The sequence below is a fragment of the Schistocerca serialis genome, chromosome 12 (genome assembly GCF_023864345.2).
Source record: "Schistocerca serialis cubense isolate TAMUIC-IGC-003099 chromosome 12, iqSchSeri2.2, whole genome shotgun sequence".
NCBI classification, from domain to species: domain Eukaryota; kingdom Metazoa; phylum Arthropoda; class Insecta; order Orthoptera; family Acrididae; genus Schistocerca; species Schistocerca serialis.
Window position 1 is genome coordinate 32,444,506 of NC_064649.1, and position 24,296 is coordinate 32,468,801.

General features: G+C 38.2%; 1 protein-coding gene across 3 annotated transcripts in view; it reads left to right on the forward strand.

Moving 5' to 3' along the window:
- The window catches only part of LOC126428414 (calcium-binding mitochondrial carrier protein Aralar1), a 704,653-nt gene that overhangs the window by 636,018 nt on the left and 44,339 nt on the right, over positions 1 to 24,296 (forward strand). For all 3 annotated transcript variants that reach the window (XM_050090338.1, XM_050090340.1, XM_050090339.1), the window contains 4 exons: positions 6,563 to 6,643; positions 9,504 to 9,644; positions 9,730 to 9,924; positions 15,621 to 15,723. In XM_050090338.1, coding sequence (XP_049946295.1) covers positions 6,563 to 6,643; positions 9,504 to 9,644; positions 9,730 to 9,924; positions 15,621 to 15,723 — 520 coding nt within the window. The remainder of the gene's footprint in view (positions 1 to 6,562; positions 6,644 to 9,503; positions 9,645 to 9,729; positions 9,925 to 15,620; positions 15,724 to 24,296) is intronic.

Consider the following 24,296-nt stretch of genomic DNA (forward strand, 5'->3'; position numbering starts at 1 on the left):
GATGAGCTGGCTAGGATATATCTGTCAGTAAAAGCTCTCATAAAGTTGTTGGTATATTTCGAGAACTCCTGCTTTCCACTGCAGATCCGGCATTTGCAGGTGGTGAAGCTGTAAGGCAGACACGTAATGAATTGTTACATGAATATTGACTTACTGTTACTAATAATTGTTATAATTAAATTATTATATGAACATTTATAAGCCTGCATACTTCAATTTGGGAATATGTCAATTTATAAAAGAACCAATGTAATTTTACTATTGGTTGAAATATGTACACTATAACTCCACTTTTACATTCCTAGAATTAGCATTGCCCACTGTTTACATTTTTTATCACTGCTGTTGAATTTCCTATGTTCACAATGTTAATTCACACCAATTTTGCGTTAACATATTTTGAATTTCCCCATAATATATTCTTTATGAAACATGGTTTGTGGAGAAAAAATTTATGTAATTGACATGAAATGACCCTGGCATGGTGTTGGCCTTTGTACAGTATCCCTTATTTGCAGGTGAAAGAGCATTTTACGTTATTTCCAATTTTGCTATTTCACATACGCGAAGGGAATGCATCACTGCTGCAGTACGTACGGATCAAGGAGTTGGCTGTAGGTTCCCAAGCTGACTAGCAGAGGCAGTTGGCCATCTGGTGCTTTCAGAACCAGTGGGATGAGGTGCCAATGCAGAAATCGCTCGACATCAGCAAATTTAGATACCTAGGGAAAGTACATTTATTCTGGTGCAAATGAAGCAATTGTTATTAATGAATATTTGCTAATGAAAGTTGCCTTTTGCCACTCAGACATTAGGAGGAGTTTATGGGTCATAAATACCATCTATCAGTAATTTTAGAATGCCAGGAAATATTGATATTAATAAATAGGTGAATAACTTTGGCATAACCGAAGGTGTAAGATCTTACAGCAATTGCGCGCTCAAGTTACAGACTGTGCATCATAGTTGGCAGTTGTCAATAGGAAATTCATTTTACGATGTTTCTTAAATAAATGTATCATAATGGCATCCTGTGTAAAAATTATTTGCACAAAAAACTTCTCCCCTTCATTATGTAAAACATAGACAGAAGAATTAAACTTTCAGAATCCGGTGGCTCTGCAAGGTGACATGAAACTATGACAGCATCTCTACACAGCAGGTAGGGAGAATTACTACATGGCGGTTCACTAAGTTAGTTCAGGAATGGACTGGCTTAGTTACTGCAAAACTCAGGTGGAAAAGCATGGCCAGTTATACTGTATGCCCCTATACAGGGTATATATGCCCCGGGAAATCTGGGGGGAATTTTTTTATCCGGGAGAAAAATGGGAAAAACCGCAGAATTTCCTGGAATTCTAGGAATTTTTATTGTTTTAGTTTTCAGCTAAATTTTTGTAGTTTTGTCTGCTAAGAACTGATACTCTAATAAAGAATGTCATTGTATCCCGCTACTGGAGAATAATACTGCAGCAATAAAACATAAGAGAGCAGAAGAAAAACTTCAGTTGCAGAGGAAACACACCATTTACAATTTAAAATTCTCTCATAAACTATGCAGTAAGACGTATCATTTTGCATTAGGCAATAAGACAAGCAGTCAAGCTAGAAATTGGGCATGCATCATAAGGCAGCATAACACACAACATGTAGATTACCCAGACTGTGTATGGCTGGTATTTGAAAATGAAAACACTTTGTGTCTCCCAACAATCTTTACATACACTTCCAAATTTTTTTGTTTGCTAACAGCCATTACAAAATAATGAAAGGAGAAAAGTTTATTGTTTGCAAGATTATCACTGTTGACGCAGTGAAATATTAGCATCAGGCGTGACATTTAAAACTTCTTTTCTACTGATTGTTTGCAACACATTTCACAGACAGTATCCACATATATCAATCAATGTGCCTGAAAAATTATATCATTGTATAACTTGGAGTTCAGGAGATATGACACCATAAACATTGCGATGTGCGGAAAACTAGCTTTTAAAAAAATGGAGGACAAATTACCTAGACTGCACTTGTACAGTGTTTGATTGTGAGAGCACTTAGCGATCTCCAATTAACATTAAATGAATTTCAAACCTTTTTGAAACCTTATCTTGCTTACATGCCCAAAGTCATGTGTTTAATGCAGAAACACATTTGTAAAGTAATCAGACATGTGAAGGTTCTGTATAGATGGGAGTTCAATTGTTTAAAGAATTGTTGGGGGTGGGGGGGTTACTGGTATTAAGATATTACACAATTTAAAAATGTTGGCCTTAGCAACCGAAGTTTTATATGCACATGTAAGATGATTGGACCTGTATGTTTTGAATGACTAATTTGGGGGGCACTCATCTTATAGACAAGTAAATACAGTATGCTATTTACTATTTAATGATATGTTTTGGCTGTTACCATTATCAGATCCTAATGCAGAATGTCATCATTAACTTGCCATTCCTGCCTTGAAGTTGCTGAAATGTTGTGAAATAATATATTAAATGGAAAAAATCATTAACTCGAAACTGATTGTTGAGATGATCAACCAAGGGCCATTGCTTCGATGGATAGGTGCCAATTGTTTGATTATTAAAGTTGTGGCGTGTGTGGTGTTGCATATTAGTTCTTGACTTTGTAGAACTGAAAATTTATTTTTAGGTAGATGAAAAACAGAATTTGGAGAGTTAAATGGGGCCAAAGTTTAATCAAAATTGTTCAGTGTGTGACAAGGAAAAAGTAGTTTACTGCAGATACGTCTTTTGATTTACTATAAAATATTGTATAGTGGCTCTAAACAAAAGAAGTGAAACTGATGCTGCAGATTGGTGTACTTAGTAAATATATTCTGTTAGTGATGTTCACTTTTAAAATAGGGCCTATTTGTGTCCCTACACGTGTGCCTGCACACGTGTGCATTCATTTGCTCCACTACTTACCACAAGGCTGTGCACAAGTGCTCTGGCATGCGTACTTGCCTTTGAGGTGCATGAACATTCCTGAAGGAAACTACTGGTCATTGAGTTGATGGTACAGGTTAGACCTTGACATAGCACGACTCACTTTGAATTCAAAAAATAACCTTGCAATAACGCATCATGACATAGTCCCTTACCTTAGTCTCACTCCTTTTGTATTGAGCTAACGACTAATGCGGCCGAAGTGGCCGTGCGGTTAAAGGCGCTGCAGTCTGGAACCGCAAGACCGCTACGGTCGCAGGTTCGAATCCTGCCTCGGGCATGGATGTTTGTGATGTCCTTAGGTTAGTTAGGTTTAACTAGTTCTAAGTTCTAAGGGACTAATGACCTCAGCAGTTGAGTCCCATAGTGCTCAGAGCCATTTGAACCATTTAACGGCTAATGTGTCTTGACATATTTCTTTGTACGTATTCTTACCATTTTAGTATTGGAGCCAAGTGTGTGATAATCTTTCAGGGAACAGTGCACCTTCTTTAGGAAGATTTCAGATACTGGTTAATGTAATAACTGGAAATCATTTATGACATGCTAGACTTAAAGCTTGTGAATCAATTCTTTCTTTCACAGCTCACACGTTTCTAGTTTGTTCAATACATGGGGGTGGGGGTCTATCTCTGTTTCGTCAAGTTAATGTATTGTGCATGTTTTTTGTAAGTGTTTTCTACATAATGGTTCAATTTAACTTGTATTGAAAATTTCTGGAAATAAAATATCTACATCAAATCTGTATTCTGCAAAGCAACGTGAGAGGCATGGCAGAGGGTACATCCCATTGCAACAGTCATTAGGGTTTCATCCCGTTCCATTCACGTATGGATCGTGGAACAATGATTGTCTGAATGCCTCTTTGTGTGCAGTAATTATTCTAATCTTATCCTCATGATCGCTATGTGAGTGATATGTAGAGGAATGTAGTATATTCCTAAAGTAATCATTTAAATCCAATTCTTGATACTTTGTTAGTAGAATTTCTCAGGATTGCTTACGTATATCGTCAAGAGTCTTCCAGCTCAGTATCTCTGTGATACTTTACCGTCGATCAAACAAACCTGTGAACATTCGTGCTGCCCTTTTCCATATTATGTTCAGTATCCCTTGTTAGTCGTATATTGTGCTATGGGTCCCACACACTTGAACAGTATTCTAGGACAGATCACGCGAGTGATTTGTAAGCAGGCTCCTTTGTAGACTGATTGCATTTCCGCAATATTCTACCAATAAACCAAAATCTACCACTTGTTTTACCCACGACTGAGCATATGTAATCATTCTATTTCATATCCCTACAAAATGTTACCCCAGGTATTTGTATGAGTTTGCCGATTCCAAGAGTGACTCATTGATATTATAGTCATAAGATACTACATTTTTTCATTTTGTGAAGTGAACAGTTTTACATTTCACAACATTTAAAGCAAGTTGCCAATATTTGCACCACTCTGAAATATTATAAAGAACAGACTGAATATTTTCGTTTTAGATAACTGCATGATCTTCAATAAGTCTGATGTTGCTATTAACATTGTCTGCAAGGTCATTAATATACAACACAAACAGTGAGTGTCAGTCATCTTTTCAGTGGTACGAGGATTAAATTGGGGCAATTCTTGTGGGTTTTCCTTTGTAAAGTAACATTTGAAAACGGATTTAAGTATTTAGCTTTTGCTTTGTTAGCATCAATTTCAGTTCCTGTCTCATTCGCTAGAAACTGTACACTAACTTTAGTACCACTAACAGCTTTTTATACATGACAAAAATTTCTTTGAATTCTGTGAAAGATCATTTAACAATATTCTGCTACAGTAGTCATTGAAGGCATCACGCATTGCTTTCTTGACAGCCAAACGCATTTCACTCAACATTTCTGTATCCATAGCCCTAATCTTTGTCTTACACCTCATGTGCAGTAATCTTTGTTTCTTTACAGTGAATGTATGCCATCAAAGTTCCCTCTCATTATGTAGTGTTCTACTGGGTAGCTACCTATCCAGTGTGTGGTCAACTATTTGCTTAAATTCGAGGCATAGTTCCTCCACATGCTCCTGCCCCCTGCCGAAAGTTTCAAGTTTCTCATTGAGATATGACACTACTGATTTTTTACCTAGTTTACTGAACATGTATATCTTTCTGCTTGTGTTAGTTGTCCTTTGTACTTCGGTAATCATTGCAGCCAAAGCTGCGTGATTGTCACTAATACCTGTTTCAATGTGAACATCCTCAATGAGGTCAGGTCTGTTTATTGCCATTAGATCTAATATATTTCCATCACGAGTGGGGTTCCTGAATATATGTTCTGGGCAGTTTTCAGAGAGGGCATTTAGTAAAGTTTCACATTATGTCTTGTCATGCCTGCCATTAACAAAACAGTAATTTTTCCAATTAATTGTTGGATAATAAAAGCCTCCAGCAATGATTACAGTATGACTGGGGAACTTACTTACAGGTGAAGTGAGGTTTTCTCTTAACGTTTTTGATTACATCGTGAGATGAGTCTGCTGGGTGATAGGAGGATCCAGTGATCATTTTATGTTCAACCCTGATACTGAGTCATTCCAAGATAGTCTCACATGCAGCTTCAGTTTCTATCTCAGTGGGTCTACATTTCTTGTGTACTGCAACAAATGCACCAACTCCATTTGCAATTTGCCCCACACTTAAAATTTCCCCAAAAATCTCACTGCAGTCAATTTTCAGGATTCAACCAGCTTTCTGCACATAGTGTTATGTGAGCTTTGGTGCTTTTCATGAGCACACTTCAAACTCTGGTACTTTTTTGCGAACACTTCAGCAGTTTACCATTGGAATTTTAGTAGTCTTGCATGTGGGAGGCATTTCTTTTGATTTTACACGGATACACTTTGTAAGCATTTGAAAATTCTTAGAACTAACCTGTTTCTGACATAATTGTACAATGGAATTAGAGAATGACTGTTTTGAAGGATGATAGGTCTATTGTTCTCTAAAATTTGAAAAGAGCACAGTTAAGTTTAAGCCTATAATTGTCAATGAGAGTACAAGTTTATCACAGCACTTGTGAATGTTCAGATTTTCACAATATGTCACAGTACAAGCAGGTATTGATACAATCAATGAAAGGTTATGCAGAAGCAGCACAAACAGTAAAATATGCAAATCTAGAACTTCAAATTGGCATACGTGAATGTTGTACACGTGGTCTCTCTCACAAGGAAAAATTCTATAAACAAACATGCATATTGCATGGATTTTTGACATAGCTGGTTCTGTGCGCACTTTTACAGTGGCATGCCAAAGAGCAACATTGCAGCCTGAGTTGATCTTTGTCAAAATGCCTAAAATGTGCAGCACCAGCAAGCATATCTGCTGCCTGTTGCAGCTAACAATACAAATGTTAGTTTTGAAAGTAGATGATATGTAGCAATCACAACTAGTATTACATAAAAAAAATTTAGAACTAAATCAGTGCTTTGTTGGTATACATGCTATTTTTGTTACAAAATACTTACTATATGTAAATTCATGGAATGTTGTTCAGGTGTGGAATAAATGGAATCATTTTATTATTTATTAATAAAAGTTTCTATACAGATTTATATTTTGTGTTAATTTTGCAGGTAAATGACTTGGTGCGAGACAAGTTTATGGACAAAAATGGAAACCTGCCATTATATGGAGAGATCGTCTCGGGTGCTTGTGTGAGTTAATTATATGTATCTCAAGAATTTTAGTGACTTACATATTGATTTCCATCGCATAAAAGAAATTTGTTAGATATCTGCCATTAATGTGTACCTGCACCTTTGGGTTCATGGTGTCTCTCTTCCATGTTTAAGCTTTTTGACTTGTTCACAAGATATTTTTCCTTACTACCATGTCCTTTTTCTGATGTTGAATGATTTTGCACTGTTTTGGTAACTAGCAGATATGTCCTGCATGTTGTCCTTACCTTCTCTCCTTACGATAATGGCTGGGAGCAGATGAAAAATGGGTGAGAAAAGTGTGTCTTATTAGTGGAGTTACATGGCAAGTGGACCTTCCATACACTAAGTCTTTCCTTCTTTTTGTAAGATGAGCAGAAGTAGTAGCAAGAAACTGACTTTGAAAGAGGGCAAAACAAATGAAAGTCATTATGCGTAATTTAAAAAAAAGTTAAAGTAGCAACTGGGTGTAAAGCTGAATTTACAGTGTAACATTAGTAAAATGATCTGAGGCACTGTAGAAATGTTTTCAAAGATGGGGAAGGAAATTGGCTGTGCCCTTTGAAAGGAACCATCCTGGAATTAGCCTGGAGCTATTTAGGGAAATAATTGCAAATCTTACATCTGGATGGCTGGACACAGATTTGAACTGTTGTGCTTCCAGATGTGAATCCAGCGTGCTAACCACCGTGCTGCTTACTCGGTTGCCTAATCTGGATACCAGTACAGAGAGTCTTGCATTCAGATTCCTAAGTGGGGCCAAATAACACATACAACTCGCCTGGCCCTGTACCATGTGTTACAGTGACAACACTTTTCACTATGCCGAGACAAATATTGTGGGTGTAAACAGATTACTTAGAATTTTAGTTGCTTTCTTGACTGTTAATTACACAAACTTCAGCATCTTTCAGTATGATTTTAGTACCTGTGATGAAAGTGAGTTGCCGTTTCTGATTCACCGAAGTTGTTGACTAATCTTACTACTGTTCATACGTATTTCTTATTGCATTAATGCAAGAAATTATTAAAACTGTTAGTATTTAATTAGATCTTTCTGGATTAATCATTATGATCCATTATTTGGTTCAATGCATTTTATATGATATTGGATATTGTTATCTGTGGAGAATAGAAGCCATTTATGCTGTTGTCTATTTTATGATTTTTTGTAGTCCAAAGCAATCTGATACATCGTACAGCAGTGAAGTGTACTGAGCCACTTGGGTATCAGTCTGTTAGATTGACATTCATTGTAATTTGTAATAACTTTTTGGACTCATTTTTGCTCCGACCTTATCAGCTTAAGATGTTTTCATGCTCATGAGCATGTTATTAAACCAGTTTTTGTCATTTGCCCTATGTATGTAATAAAATATAGAACTTAATCAGGCTAACAGTTCTGTATTACAAATAAATGTATTCTAAATGTATTTTATTAGAAGTATTATGATTGATGACAAATAATCCCTTGATTCAGTACGTAAAGTCTGTCCAGCCCTGAAGCTGAATTATCAGATGCACGTGTAAATGGATGAAAATCACTTTTCCCGATCAAATCTGTTGCTAATCCATGCTGCTTATCCAAGAGTTTTCGTATCTCTTTCAGACTCTCCCAATTGTGAAGAACTATTACCTACATCTCTTACTGGCAGACCAGATTGGTGTACTTAGAGCAGAAAAGTCATCTAAAAATTTGACTGCATTGTCACTGGCTTTATCTCTAGGATTCCATACTCTTTATTATGTGCCATTTTTTTAGCAAACTTGAGTGTAGGACATACGTATAACAGAGCAACGATAAACATAATACTCTGATGCCATTTCTTAGAAACAGTCAGAAAAATATAGCTAAGTTCAAAACACCTACACAAGATGACGAGCAAACGAAAATGCTTCACCTACTTAATGCAAAATTTGAATAACCACTGTGTGGAACTAAGTTCAGTGTGTTGAAACACAGTGCACTGGTCAATAAGTGGCAATTCTAATCATGTTTGCTTAGGTTTGACCAGATGACACAAGTAAAGATGTTTGGAGAAACTCTGGGAAAGATACACAACCAAGTGTTAACACATCCACATCACTCAAAGAGTTAACTAAATGGTTCTCTTTGTTGACATTTGCAGGCATACTACTGAAGTTGCTATTTCATTCATGTTCAGCATGTCATTAAGAAACCTTCTGTCAGTGACAATGGAATATTTCATTTGCTTCCAATTAAACACGTGTCACCTATTTGTGCTAGACGGCATGGTATTGCTCAGAAATCAAAAGCATCATGCGCATTGAGCAACAGGATAGTTTGTGTGTTGTGAAGTGAAGTGGTTACCAGTAGGAAGCTTTTACAATGCCCATTTAGAAGCTGCAGAACAACACGTGGATACATGAAAAGAATACAGAAATGGAAATTGCTGATGATGCCTAGCATGAATAGGTGAAATATCTTTTGTTTGAAACAAAGAAAACATTCATCACTAACAGGAAGGGTTTTTCTTACCTACATGATAAACATAATTACATGGCTATTACCTTTTATCTGTTATTTTCTTGAAAAGGCTGTCACAGCCACCATTATGCAAGTTTTTGTGAAGGGTTCTATCTCAGCTAACTTGGGAAAAATAAAATCCTGTTAGTCAGGTACTTTGCCAACGTTATATTAGACAAGTAGTTTCTAGTTCTCTGTTATCAATTATTCAAAACACTTTAAGTATTTTCTTGTGTAAATATACCTGAAGGTTTATGACTGAGGTTCAAATATTATCTCTGTTAGGCTTTATTTCTGTGCTTTCTTTTTTCCTTTGTCGTGGTACTGAGGGGAAGTCATTTTGCTTATTCCAGAATCTCTGTTCTATAGGCTGGTGGGTCTCAGGTGATTTTCACTAATCCACTAGAGATAGTGAAGATTCGGCTCCAGGTCGCTGGAGAAATAGCGGGTGGAGCCAAAGTCAGTGCCCTCTCTGTTGTCAAAGAGTTGGGACTCTTTGGGCTGTACAAGGTAAGTTTCTGATTTTCCATATTAAGTGCATATCTTTAGTTCAGGTTGAAGGAATTTAGTGCCACCTAATATTTGTGCAACATAGGGGGCAAAGGCCTGCTTCCTTCGGGACATCCCCTTCAGCGCCATCTACTTCCCCGCTTATGCACACACCAAAGAGAAGCTGGCTGATGAGAACGGCTACAACCACCCGTTGACCTTGCTATTAGCAGGAGCCATCGCTGGTGTCCCTGCCGCATCACTTGTGACTCCTGCTGATGTCATCAAAACGAGGCTGCAGGTAATTTTTTCCTCACTCACAGTTATGTTTAATGATACCTCTAATGTGTTCGGTAGTTTGCATCCTCATTTTCACAGGTACAGAGTAGATCTCTAAATGTCTAATGATGTGTACCTGTACACTTTCTGGATGCAGTCAGGTTGCTGTTTTACATTTCATTATGAACATATTTTGCTCTACTAAAGTATCTGTTGTGATTTTCTGTATTCCTGTTTTCAATGAACTTCAAATGTTGTTTTAAGGTAGAAGGTCCCAAAAGCTTATTGCTAATCTCATTGCTGCTACTCCTCATAACTTTAATGTTTCTTCAGTTTCCTCTCAGTCCATAGTGTATGGTCATTAGACTGTTCATTCCTTTCAAGACTTCCTGCAGTTCTTACTCTCTTTCATTGAGGATACCAGGGTAATCAGTGAATCTTATCACTGAGATCCTTTCTCCCTGGTGTTTAATTTATTTTCTTGAACTTTTTCTTTTATTTCTATCATTGCTTCTTTGATGTGTAGATTGAACAGTAGAAGTGAAAGTCTACATCCCTGTCTTATATGACTTTTAATTTGAGCACTTTGTTCTTGGTCTTCCATTCTTATTTATTATACATATTGTAACTACACATGTTTCCCTATTGCTCACAACTACACGTGTTTCCCTATTGCTCACTCCTATTTTTCTCAGAATTTTGAGCAGCTTGCACCATTTTGCATTGTCAGGCTTTCTTGTAAACTGACATATCCAATGAATGTGTCTTGGTTTTTCTTAAGTCTTGCACACATTATTGGACACAACATCAGAACTACCTTTCTGGTGCCTTCTCCTTTCCAAGAGTCAAACTAACAGATTCGATTTTCTTTTTCATTCTCCTGCATATCATTCTTGTTAGCAGCTTGGATGCATGAGCTGTTCAGCTAGTTCTTGCACTTACCTGCCCTTGCTGCCTTCCAGGTGGTATGCATCATATTTTTTCGAATGTATTATTGTATGTGTCTAGTTTCATTTTCATCTTGCTGTGCCTCTAAATAACAAGGCATCAGTGCTGATAAAGCTGTGGAATGAACATTTAAAACTCTTGGAATTAGAGCAAGAACGTTAGTAAGTAAGGGAGTGTTGTTGCAAATATTGAAAGATGTAGACATGAGCTGTAGCGACTCGGAGCTGTCAGGATCAAATAATATATTTTTAGTAGTCCCTGAAAAAAAGGATAAAGCAGCCTTAACCTGTCACCAATGTAGATTCTTTCCAGACTGATGCAATTCACAGGCATCTTTATGCCCACTACGGCAGGAAAGAGTATCCTACTGTAGTAATGCTACTAGTCTTGTTAAAAGAAAGTGAACTTTTCAGTAATGGGTAAATTCACCAAAAATTGCACTGAAACATACGGGCTTATTGCTAGACAGATGCAAAATCCTGTTACAAGAAACAGGTAGAAGAGGTGCACCTTTTTACAGATCAAAGCAGTTTTCTTGCACAAAAATGTGGGCATAAACATTCATACCATAATATGGCTAGATGAAATGTGGGTTAATGTCAAGGCAGTTGTCATTAAATGCTGGACAGATGACACTCCAAGCAGAAGTGGTCATCAGCAGACGCAAATAGGTGCTAGATAATTGTGGTCTGTGGTCTTCCAGTGGTTTTGTTTGTGATGCACTTTTAGTTTTGTGGTACAAAAAGACAAGTGATTACCGAGATGATGTGGACCACACAGGACTTGTCAGTTGGTTAAGGGGCTCCAGAAAGGCTCAAAATCATGAAAAGTTCAATTTTTACTTTTTTGCATTTTCTGAATCTGCAGACTATTACCTTTTAATAGATATATAATTTATTCAATTCCGAAGACTACAACTATTTTTAATTTTTTTTTGAAATGTGTTCTACATGGGCGTGACCCACTGTGGCGCTGTTAAACTGCTGTCAAATGGTGTTATTATTAACGTCCGTGTTCATCAGGTACATTTTAGTGATGTGAGATAAAGTATGTGTTGTGGCTAACCTGTGATGGTTCAATATACGAGGTGCGGCTGGAAAAAACATTTATTTACAATTATTTACAATTTCATTTTATCTCCTTCAATGTACTCTCCTCCTCGGTCTCTACACCGCTCCATACGAATTTTCCACTGTTCATAGCAATGCCGCAGATCATTTTCGGTAAGTCCATACATTACTTCCGTCGCTTTTTCTTTTACTGCTTCAACAGTCTCAAATCTAGTTCCTTTCAAAGCTGACTTGACTTTAGGGAAAAGAAAAAAGTCACAGGGGGCCAAATCAGGTGAGTAGGGTGGATGATCTAAGATGGGAATGTTGTGTTTTGCCAAAAACGTCTTCACTGACAACACACTGTGAGCTGGGGCATTGTCTTGGTGAAGGATCCATGACTTTTTTTCTCCACAAATCGTTCCGTTTTCTCCGTACTCGCTCACGTAGGGTAGCCAGGACGCTAATGTAGTAATGCTGATTCACTGTTTGTCCCTCTGGTATCCAATCAATGTGCACAATCCCTTTGATGTCAAAAAAAAAAAAAACAATCATCATTGCCTTGAATTTCGATTTTGACATTCGTGCTTTTTTTTGTCGTGGAGAACCAGGAGTTTTCCAATGCATCGATTGGCGTTTAGTTTCGGGATCGTAAGTAAAAAACCACAATTCATCGCAAGTAATAACATTTTGTAAGAAAGTGGGATCACTTTCAATGTTTTCCAGGATGTCAGAACAAATCATTCTTCGGCGTTCCTTCTGTTCAATTGTGAGACACTTTGGAACCATTTTTGAACACACTTTGTTCATGTTGAAACTTTCATGAAGAATCTGCCTAACACTTTCCTTGTCAACTCCTGTTAACTCAGACACTGCTCTGATTGTTAAACGGCGATCTTGTCGATCAAGTTTACCGATTTTTTCAATGTTTGCATCAGTTTTTGCTGACAATGGTCTGCCAGTGCGAGTGTCAACACTGGTGTCTTCACGGCCATCTTTAAATCGTTTAAACCACTCAAACACTTGTGTTCGCGATAAACAATCATCGCCGTACACTTGTTGTAACATTACAAACGTTTCACTTGCAGATTTTCCTAGTTTGAAACAAAATTTGATGTTAACACGCTGTTCTTTCTGTACACTCAACATATTCCGACGCACAGACAAAACGTCAACTACTTAAAACAGACGCCACGGGCAGACTGAGTGCAGGAGGCAGATGAAACTCGAGCAGTAGGCGGAGCGAGAGTCACGTGACAGGCCACGCGACTTTCAGCCTTATTGCATTCGTTTTATTGTTTCACCAGTACTAGTCCGGTTTTTTTCTAGCCACACCTCATATATCGCTGGTGTGTTTGTCGATTGTTTCATGTTTATTTACTCTGTCGTTATCTCGAAAATATTCGTAATTAATTCTGTTTCTTGAGTCTCTGTTTTGTTGAAGTATAATAATGAGTAAAAGTAAAGTTATTAGAAATCCTCTGAAGGCTTTTAAGAAAAGGAGAAATGTTGGAAAGCCAAAGGTGTGTGTTATTACGGTACACAATAAAAACGATAACCAAGTGAGTGAACCTAACCTCTCAAGTACACCTGCCTATAGCAGTCAAAGTGGGAAAGAAAATACTTCACAGAAGAAGCTTGGTTCAATGAGTGAAAACTATGAATGTTTTATGGGCGAATCGGATGTGAATGAAATATTTGATATGTCGGATCTCTAAGGAATTTTTTCAAACTGTGTAAGATGTATTCATTGTAGTGAAGTTGGTCTGGAACTCTCCATAATAAAGCATGTAGGACTTGCTAGTGAAATACAATTGAAATGTGATAGGTGTTCATACATGACCACCTTTTGGAACAGTGTTGCAGTAACTGCAACTGAAGAAAATGGTAGCAAAATCTACGAACACAACAACGAGCGATGCTTGCTTTAGACAAGGAACGCCTTCGGGTTGCAGACAGGGCTGTAAAGAGTCTAGAAATACAAGCAAGAGTAAACAGGAGGAGGAACAAGAGGAAGCTGGAGGAGGAGTTTGCAGAGGATGAAGATAATCCATCCTATGGACCTGGAATGCACTAAAAAGTTAATCCAATCTTTGTCGCTCGATTCCCAAAACTTTTATTTTCTCATACTAATTACATGTTTTCTAAGGATCTTCCAAGCATATTTGTTTCAAACTTTCAGTAAATGTTACACAGTACCTTCTGCATAATTTAACACAGCCTTTTTCCAAAAAACTGTATATTTTTGAATATATAAATAAAAAATTGCAAAAAAAAGTTGTGAATTTTCATTACAATTGAAAAAAAAATCATCTTTAATAAATGAACTAAAATTTTGTAAAATCCCTGTGTTAAGTTGTAGCCCATATTCCAATAAATAATCTGTAAAAAGTTCAACTTCCTACCTCAAATACTTTGTGAGGAAAGATGTAATTTATAAGCGTTATTTTAACATTGCAAGTATAAAGCGTTCCGGAGCCCCTTAAGGGACCTTTTAAAACAGTTTTCTGTCTCTACAACAATTGTAAAGGACAACACTCCATATTATTCAGTGATACTCTCAAATCCCCAACAACAAATAACTGCAAAGAAATTATGGTGCAGTGGTTACAGCCATGATAAATTACTGCAAATTTGAGTATGACAAAGCTTCCTTTATATCCACTTGTTAAAGAAAATAATGCCAGGATGCCTACATATGTAGCAGACAAAATTTCCAAGGAGCAGCATCATACTGTAATAAGGCTGCCACCATATCGCTGCCATTTCAACTCAATTGAGCTTGTATGGAGTGATATGAAGATGAACATAAGGGAAAATAACAAGTCCTTTATAATAACTAGTAGGAAAGGATGTTATGTGAAGCTCTTGTTACTGTGGAGCACAGCCTCATGGAGGAATAAGTTCAAACACATCGAAAAATTTATTCGAGCAGCACAAACGATGGATGCTGTTGTCGGTGAACACGAACAACTAACGATGTGTTTTGGTGATGACAGTGATGAAGACAGTTTTTGTGCTGATTCTGACAACACTGACAATGGGAAGCTGGATGGAATTGCACTATGAATATCAGTAATTTATCCAAGAAGCTATTATTTATTTTGTGAACTGTGTACTGTAGTTTTTTCAAGGTACTGGCCATCTTCAAATGCTTGTTATCTGTATTTCTTTGCTCCATTATTCAAAGCTTGTGCTTTGTTATGTTTATACATACTTTATTACGTGGTTGTTCATTTGCTGTCATTGTGGTAATAACTCAAAAAACAAATTCTTATATGCTCTGTTATTACTTAATAGCTTACATTTACAACATGGAACTGAAAACCATATCTGCTTTCATGTGTATAGAGGCTGATGTTGCAATATCATTATTGCAGTATAGCCAACCTAATTTGAGTTAACGCGAACTGTCAAGTGCAGTGTTTCGCTGGCACAGGTATAGATTCATACTTTCTGTGATTTTGATCTCTACAACATCGCCCTTCTCCTACCTGAGGAAGAAACTAATGATTCCAAAAGCTGGGATAGTGTGTGTATCTTTATTGTGTGATCTATTGTCTGTATTAAATATTTCACCTTCTAAAGGTGGCCAACAGTTCAGTCTCCTAAAAAAATTAATTTCCTTGTGTGAATTTTCCTTTGGTGATATTATTATTATTATTATTATTATTATTACATAGATTTGAAATATTGCAATAGATTCCTAATTGTATTATAGGTTGTTGCTCGAGCGGGGCAGACAACATACAATGGAGTCATAGACGCTGCTCGAAAAATATATGCGGAAGAAGGGCCACGTGCGTTCTGGAAGGGAGCAACTGGTGAGTCCTTACTGTTGTTATATGCTGTGGTTCATTAGTGCTGTAGAATAGAGCTCTGATACGTTTAAGAAACTCCTGAAGATAAATTTGTAGATTTTTATTACTACTTTGATTTATGGGTGATGCTAGTCATTTATTATTACCACACCAGTTGTACATCAGTATGTGTTATAAATTTGACAGTATTATGAGAAGAATAGATTGCTATTCAACACATGGCAGAGATGTTGAGTCACAACAAAAAGACTGTACTAAACATTTAAGCTTTCAACCAGAAGGCCTCTTTCATGGCTGAAAACTTATGTTTTTAGTCGTCTTTTTGTTCTGCCTGTCTGTGACTCAGTATCTCTGCTATTTGGTGAATAGCAATACATCCTTATCATAGTATTCTCATTATTCCATCCTGGATTTTCCATTGATTATAAATTTATAATTTACTTTTGTTATTACATTAAAGAACTAATGAATGAAAACACACACACACACACACACACACACACACACAAACACACACACACACACACAGAGAGAGAGAGAGAGAGAGAGAGAGAGAGAGAGAGAGAGAGAGAGAGAGAGAGACTGCTGTACCTCAAATCTCTTGCCTAACTAGGGTGAGTAGTGATATGGAGTGGTATTTATGGTGGGGAAAATGAAAGGGACTTGAGACATAGAGAGAGGCAGGGAAGGAACTTGAGGGTGTTTAGAAGGATCTTGATGGGGTGGAATATGAAGTAGCAGTCGTGTCCCCCCCCCCCCCTCCCCTCCCCTCCGCACAGTGTGGGTGGGGGATCACAGCAGCAGCAGCAGAAGAAATAGGAAGATGATGCCCTTTGTGGACATACATCTTTGAAATTCTGTAGGTAGCCGAAGTAAAATACGGGAAGCAAAAGGTTATTTACAACTTATATAATGCAAACTGGCAATAACAAAAAAGTATTTCTGAAAAAAAGAATTTTGCTAACATTTAATTTAAATAGTGTTATGAAGTCTTTTTCTGAAAGTGTCTGGAGTGTATCCTTGTTTGGAAGTGAAACATTGACAATAAGCAGTTCAGACAAGAAGAGACTACAAGCTTTTGAAATGTGTTGGTACAGAATAATCCTGAAAAATTGGTTGGGTAGATTGAATAAGTAATCAGAATGTATGGAATTGAATTGGGGTAAAAGGAAATGTATGGCAAAACCTGACTAAATCCGGGTATCAGATAATAGGAAACAAAATGGAGCTTCAAGGAATTGTCAATTTGGTAATGGAGGGAAAAGGGGTGGAGGCTAAACATTGTATAGGGAGACCACAGAGTTAATCCAGTGGTCAAGTTGTAGTAGTTAGTCGGAGATGAAGCAGCTTGCATGGGACTGACTAACCACGAATGTGCATCAAATGAATCTTCAAACTGAAGATGACAATAACAACAGAAGATTGTATAGAACTGGTACCATTGGTCATGTGATCCTCCATATTTGACGTAAGTAATGCCAGTGAAGTAAATTGTATGTGTCAGTCAGTTGTTACGAACCAGTAAAGGAAGATGGGTCAATGTGAAGAAATGACAGAATGGCAGAAGAGGGATATTGTGTTTGAATGTGTCTATGACCACATCTTGAATGAAGTTATCCGATTTATTGCTGTATCAGTGTGGATTGGCCAGTGTGTTTATAAAGAGTGGTGTGTCACTCAAAACTGTGTAACATATGGTGTGTGAACAGTGGCTGTAATAAGACCCTAGCCAAACACAATCTTGACTTGCAAATGATGATCAGTTTCAAACCTATGAGGCTCAGCAAATATGGATCCATCCAACCACTTATACAGAACAGTGCAAAAAGGGCTGAATGCAGTGTACATTTGTAGTCAGGTAGCCTGCAGAAGGCTATTGGTCACAGTGACATGTAAAGCAGTAAATCTTCTGTGTGCCAAATACGAGGGTAATCCCAAAAGTAAGGTCTCCTATTTTTTTATAAGTACACAGACCTGTTTATTTCTACAATGGTTTACATCAGTTTACAGCTTGAACATTTAGCTATTTTTTGACATAATCACCATTTCTGTCGATGCATTTTTGTATATGCTGTGGCAGTTTTTGTATGCCCATGTCATAACAGCTCGCCACCGTGCTGTTCAGGAAGTTACGAACTGACGTGATTGTTTCTTGGTCTTAGGTGTAAAGTGGTATGCCCAGGTTTCGTCACCTGCCCGTGACAATTGAGTCCAGAAAGTTGTCCTGTTCGGCTGCAAGGCGGTGAAGAAATGCGCAGGAAGCATCAGCTCATTGCTGCATGTGGTCCTCAGTCAGTATGCATAGCACCCATCTTGCGCACACCTTCCGGTAGTTCAGTGTTTCCGTTAAAATTATGTGAGCGGTGATTTGGGGACCATCCAGGGTGATCCACAGATCTTCACACGTGCTTTGCTCGACCTTCAACACTGTCTCCTCAGAAACTGACGGTCTCCCGCTCCTTTGTTCATTGTGAATTTCGGTCCGACCAGCTGCAAACTCTCTACACCACTTCTGAACATTTTTGACATCCGTGCACTACTCACCATACACTTCCGTCAAATGGTGAAGGATTTCAATCATCGCAGTGCCCTTTGCGTTCAAAAACCGAATAACCGCGCGCAATTCGCACTTGGTGGTAACATCCAACAGGAGCTCCATTCTCAACGGCTGCCAAGGCAAGACTGAGTGCCTCAGCGCGGCATGCACATTTTTGCACACAGCACGTGAAGCACTCTTAGTAACAGTGTGATCAACTACCACACGACAGTTTTGTACTTATAAAAAATAGGAGACCTTACTTTTGGGATTACCCTCGTAACACAGGAACTGGATAACAGCTGACTGATTTGATGCATTTAGTGCAGTCTGATAAGTCACAATTTTGCCTCTTTCCAAATGATGCAAGATATTAAACACACAATGTGGAGGATGCCCGTACATTCTGGTTACCTTTAACATGAACCAAGATGTTTATTTCATCGTTTTTGGTGAGCAAGTGTTGCCCTTTGTGCCACATCTTCTAGATGCAAATGCTGTGACCACACACATCCAGCGAGATGGCAACAGGTCTCTTCACGCAGCTGCATGTTTACATTACTGGTTTGGCAAACATTCAGGGCAGCCTACCACACCACTTCTGCTCAATAAATAATCTGATCTTAATTGGAAAGAAAATGAATGGGACTATTTGGAACAGCAGATGAATGTATTCATAGCAGTCAACATCCCCATAGTTTGACAGTCAGATTCCATAGAATTACCAGTGTGTGTCTCACACTGGATGTGGTGTATCTGAAGAAACTTGGGGACTCTTTTTGTTAATTGAGGCCATCATTAAAGCTATAGGTAGTGTTACATGGTATGCGTGATGTCTGCTCGGAGTGACTAACTTTTTATTCCGTGTGCTTCGGACTTACAAGCTTGTTATACTAGGAGATCATTTCAGAAAGGAAGTTACACATTATTATGGAAAGCCAAATAACTTTTATTGAATGCTGCACTGTGCTTCAAAGTGACACAGATACGTGACAGTGTTTATCAATATAGTCGCCAAGTCTCCTTGAACAGTGGTTGGAACAATCTACTGATTGTTCAGTTCCTCGACGATAGTACTCTCCTTGGTCACGGAACCACTCAAAAAGTGCTGTGTGAATCTTCTCATTGTCAGAAAATCTCTTTCCCATCAGATGTTCTTTCAGCTGTCCGAAAAGATGAAAATAGACGGCTTTCATGTTAACACTTTTGAATCTCAAATATGGGAAAATGGTCCACAGACTGACAACACTTTAATGCTCCCTTCCCAGAGAGCTTAATCTAGCTTAAAATTCACTCTTGTGTAGTTCTGTTTCCTAGTTCTCATTCTGCACTTCAATACAGTGGTTGATAATATAAATATCTCCTGCTCAAGGAGCAATCACACCTTCTACCTCCCTCTTCCCCCAAAAAATGGTTATAGAGAAATGGGGCATTCAGTTCATGCATAATTATGCTTTATTATAGGCACAAACTGTACTTTCTAAATTCCAGTTTAATTCAGCAACCACAGTAACAAGATGAAACAGTTTCCAGCTGTAGTATTTGATCATACACATACTAAAAGCATTATGTTCTTAGTACCAGGAAATAATTTTCTAAAATTTGTAATGTTGAACCTACCAGCTACTGCAATACATGGTGTCCCACCTACCTGGACCACCCAAAATAACTTTGTACAGAAGCAAAATAAAAAATGTATCAAGCAAGTGTTATTTAGTTGTCAAGCGGACATTTACCAGCATTGTTGCCTTTCTTGTAACTTCGTTAGTTACAAAGGTATATTGATCAGGCAGAACATTATGACGAGCAAGCTAACAGTTGGTATGTCCGCCTCTGGCACGGATAACAATGGCAACGTGCCGTGACATGGAAATAATGAGGCCTTGGCAGGTTGCTGGCACCACATATGCACACACAAGTAACCTAATCCCGTAAATTCTGAGGAGGGGGCTATGAGATCTGACTCCATGTTCAGTCCCATCCCAGACATGTTCTATTGGGTCCAGATCTGGTGACTTGGGAGGCTAGCACATCAACTGGAACTCGCCACTGTGTTCCTTGAACCACTCCATGACACTCCTGGCCATTGGCATTATCTTTCTGAAAAGGGCCACTGCCATTGGGAAACATGATCGTCACGAAAGGGTGCACATGGTCTACAGACAGTGTATGATACTCCTTGATCATCACGGTACCTTGTACAAGCTCCAGTGGACCATAGATGCCCACTCCCCAGAGCATAATGGAGCCGCCATCAGCTTGTCTCTGTCCTGCAGTACAGGTGTCAAGGAGCTGTTCCCCTGGAAGATGATGGATTCGCGTCCTCCCTTCGACAGGATGAGGAAGGTATTGGGATTCATCAGACCATGCAACACACTGCCATTGCGCCAACATCTAGCGTCGGTGGTGATGTGGCCATTTCAGTTATAGTTGCCGATGTCATGGTGTTAATGCTGGCACATGCATGGGTCATCAGCTGCAGAGGCCCATCATTGGGAGTGTTTGGTTTGAACACACACTTGTACTCTGCCCAGCATTAATGTGTCTGATCTTCCGATCTGTTCCAACACAGTTCACCTCCTGTCCTGTTTTACCAGTCTGTCCAGCCTATGACATCCAACATCTTTAATGAGGGGTAATGCTCAACCTCAGGACATCTGGACGTGGTTTTACCTGGGTTTCACCACGTGTTGAAGACACTCACCACAGCACCACAGCACTCCTTGAACACCCAACAAATTTTGCAGTTTCTGAAATGCTCATGCTGAGCCTCCAGGCCCTCTCAATCACCCCTGATCAAGATAGATAGACTACCCTCAGTCAAACTCAGATAGATCACACACTTTCACCATTCCAGATACAGACATCGTGCTCACTGATACTACATGCACTGTGCGTGTGTCTGACTAGCAGCCATTCCTTGCCAGGTGGCGCTGCTATCGTCTGGGTGGTTTTATATCGATAGTAGGTCTGTGGTCATAATGTCATGGCTGATAAATGTGTGAATAGCGGTACATCTTTTTTAAATAGCACCCTGTTTTCTCCTGTCCTCAAAACCTGTTGACAAATGCATCACAGTGTAGCGTATATGTAAAAATGACCTTATTAGAAATGTAATGCATAATGAATTTTGGCTCTCCTACCTTTCTTCACCCACAAATGAAAACATAGATGGATCTGCTTTTTTGTTATGTGTCATACAAGTGTGCAGACGTGCGTTTGGTGTATGATACGGGTGGATGGGATGTCCAAAATACATATCAGATGTCCTAGGGGAACTTGTTAAATGTACATGGCCTGAATTGGAACTAACTGGCAAGACTGGAGTGTCAGAGCTAAAGATGCAATGGCACTAGCCAACTAAATGTTCACAGAGCAAAGTAAGGGAAAGTTGTCTTAGCTCATGGGGAAGAAACACTTACAGGCATTAGTCGATATTGTCAGTATTCACGCTTTGTGAAATTACAAAAAAAAGTCAAGCTTTAAATGATAACATTTGTTAGCTTCATAAATTGTTACCAACAAAGGCAATTAGGTTACTGTCAAAAACCGAAACTTTTATTCTGATTTTATGCACTGAGAATAACTTATACAGGAATGGAACCATATGAAACTTGGCTTCCATATTAGCCACATTACTCACCCAGTATGCATTTTGGAGAATAGTGTGTGATGCTACCTAAGAGGCAACAAGAATCCCTTATTTATTTCCGTTTATTTACTGTCAACTTAGCAAGTAGATGAGTCAGGTTATCCTGGGTGCATACACAGAGCGCCAAAAAACATTATGAACACCTACTTAAAAGCTTCTTGGTCCACCTCTGGAATGCAGTTCAGCAGTGATTCTGCATGCCATTAATTCAACAAGTACTCTATAAGTTTCCAGAAGTTTGTGGCAGATGCCTATGCACACTTCCCATAATTTGTGGGCATTTCATTTGTGGGCACAGAGCTGGCACCCGATAGTGTCCCATTTGGGCTTCATCGTATTCAGATAAACTGGGTTTGATGGCCAAGATATCAGCACGAGTTCACTATCATGCTTCTTAAATCATTGCAGCATGCCGGTCTTGTGACATGGACAGTTATCCTCCTGGGAGATGCCATCGCTTTTGAGGAAAAGATCAAGCATAGGGAGTTACAGGTGGTCCCTAGTAATGCTCACATAGTCCACAGCTGTCATAGTGCCTTTGATTTCTACCACAGGCTCCATGGTAGCCCAGATGAATGTCTCCCATAACATAATATGTTCCCACCGGCCTGTGTCTATTATCTTTTTGTACACCTGACATGAATTATTTGAGGGAAACAATTTTGTCCATTCATGTGATACTAGAAACAAAGAAAATTGTATGCTCCGTACAATAATTTGAAAGGGAACAAGTTAATGCAGATAAATTTAGGTCCACATAAAGGGAAGCTATATGAGGTACTGACCCTGAAATGTTATTACTCAGTGGACGAATTTATGCAGGATGAACTGGAAATTTGAGCTGGATACAGTGTGCTACATGTTCCAAGAAATATCAGCTTCCACAATTATCATAGATAAAGATGAGACTTAAATGTCTCAAGGAAAATTTAATTATATGATCTATAATTATAGTGTTATCATTCATTTTAGTGCCACTATTTATTAGTGTAAAAATCATTGTAACTATATTCTAAATTTTTGACATGTCTCCTGTAGGCGAACCAAATGAATTGCAAATGAATGTCATGAGATGAATAAACCACAATTTCACAATTCAAGCTCTGCAGTGGGGTGATACTACACAGTGTGGTAGAGGGAACTAGAAAATGGACAGAACCTATACAAGGGAGAAGTGAGGAAAATTAAGTGCCATATTATGCTGTGGCTGGGAAGGGAGCATTCAAGTGTTGTCAGTCTGTGAACCACATTGCCACATTTGAGGTTCAGAAGGCTTAACATGAAAACTACTTATCATGATTCGAGTCTTGGTCTGCTGCACAGCTAATTATGTGAGTTAGGGTGATGAACAGTGTGGCTTGTGACAAAATAAATAGAGCAACATGAAAAAAACGCTCTAAAGACTGTTTCTAGTTGAGCTAATGTGACAAATTGTAATGAAACTGGAAGCACCACTAGCTGTTAGTTGCTCTGGTGTTCATACTGTATTAAAATCACAAGAGTTTGAGGGAATTTGTTCGTTTTGTGTTGTCTTCAGTTGTGTCTAATATTACATTGATTATTACTTTAGAATCGTCAAACGACATCTGAATGAAACAATTTTTTCTAACATACATGTTTCATTTTAATTATTTCCCAGACGTCTTCACTAGCCTGGAATATATACATATTTGTGCTTAAATTCTTGTGCTTTATATTGTTTCACACAAAATTTCATTTTCTTTTTCACAGCACTAGGAAATGAACATTTGTTTACTTGAGTTTTATGTCTTGGATACTGTTGCCAGCAGTTGAATGTTATTGAACCAACTGTTGAATGTGTCTTTTTGATATCAATTATTTATTAAGTTTAGCAGAGTTTGTGATTATGTGCATGTGGTCGTATTATGTGTGTCTAGTCATTTATCACATGTCTTTTCTCTGTTATGGCACACAACATAGATACAGAATGGCAGCACCCCACAGAAACAAAGGCCTAGTACACGACAACTTACGCATGTAAAGTAACACACAGAGTGGCAAACGTACCAAAGAAACAGTGCTTCCATGTAAAACACAAAATTGTGCAAACTCTCTGAACAATAGTAAGCCTGCCAACAATCAAGATCAGCAAATTCTGTGGACAAACTGTGAATGTCAAAAGTTTTGGTTCTGTGTCCAAAATGTAAAGCAAAAGAGTTTAAACACAAATATGTATATATTCCAGGCCACTGAAGGTGCCTTGCAAATAATTAAGGTGCAACGTGTATGGAAAGAAAAAACTTGTGATATTCAGATGTGATTAGATGGCTGTGAAGTAATAATTATCAACATGATTATTCAGTGTATTTCCAAAAAGCAGTAACACAGTGTTATTGGACAAATTGCATAAACAGTTACAGTAAGACA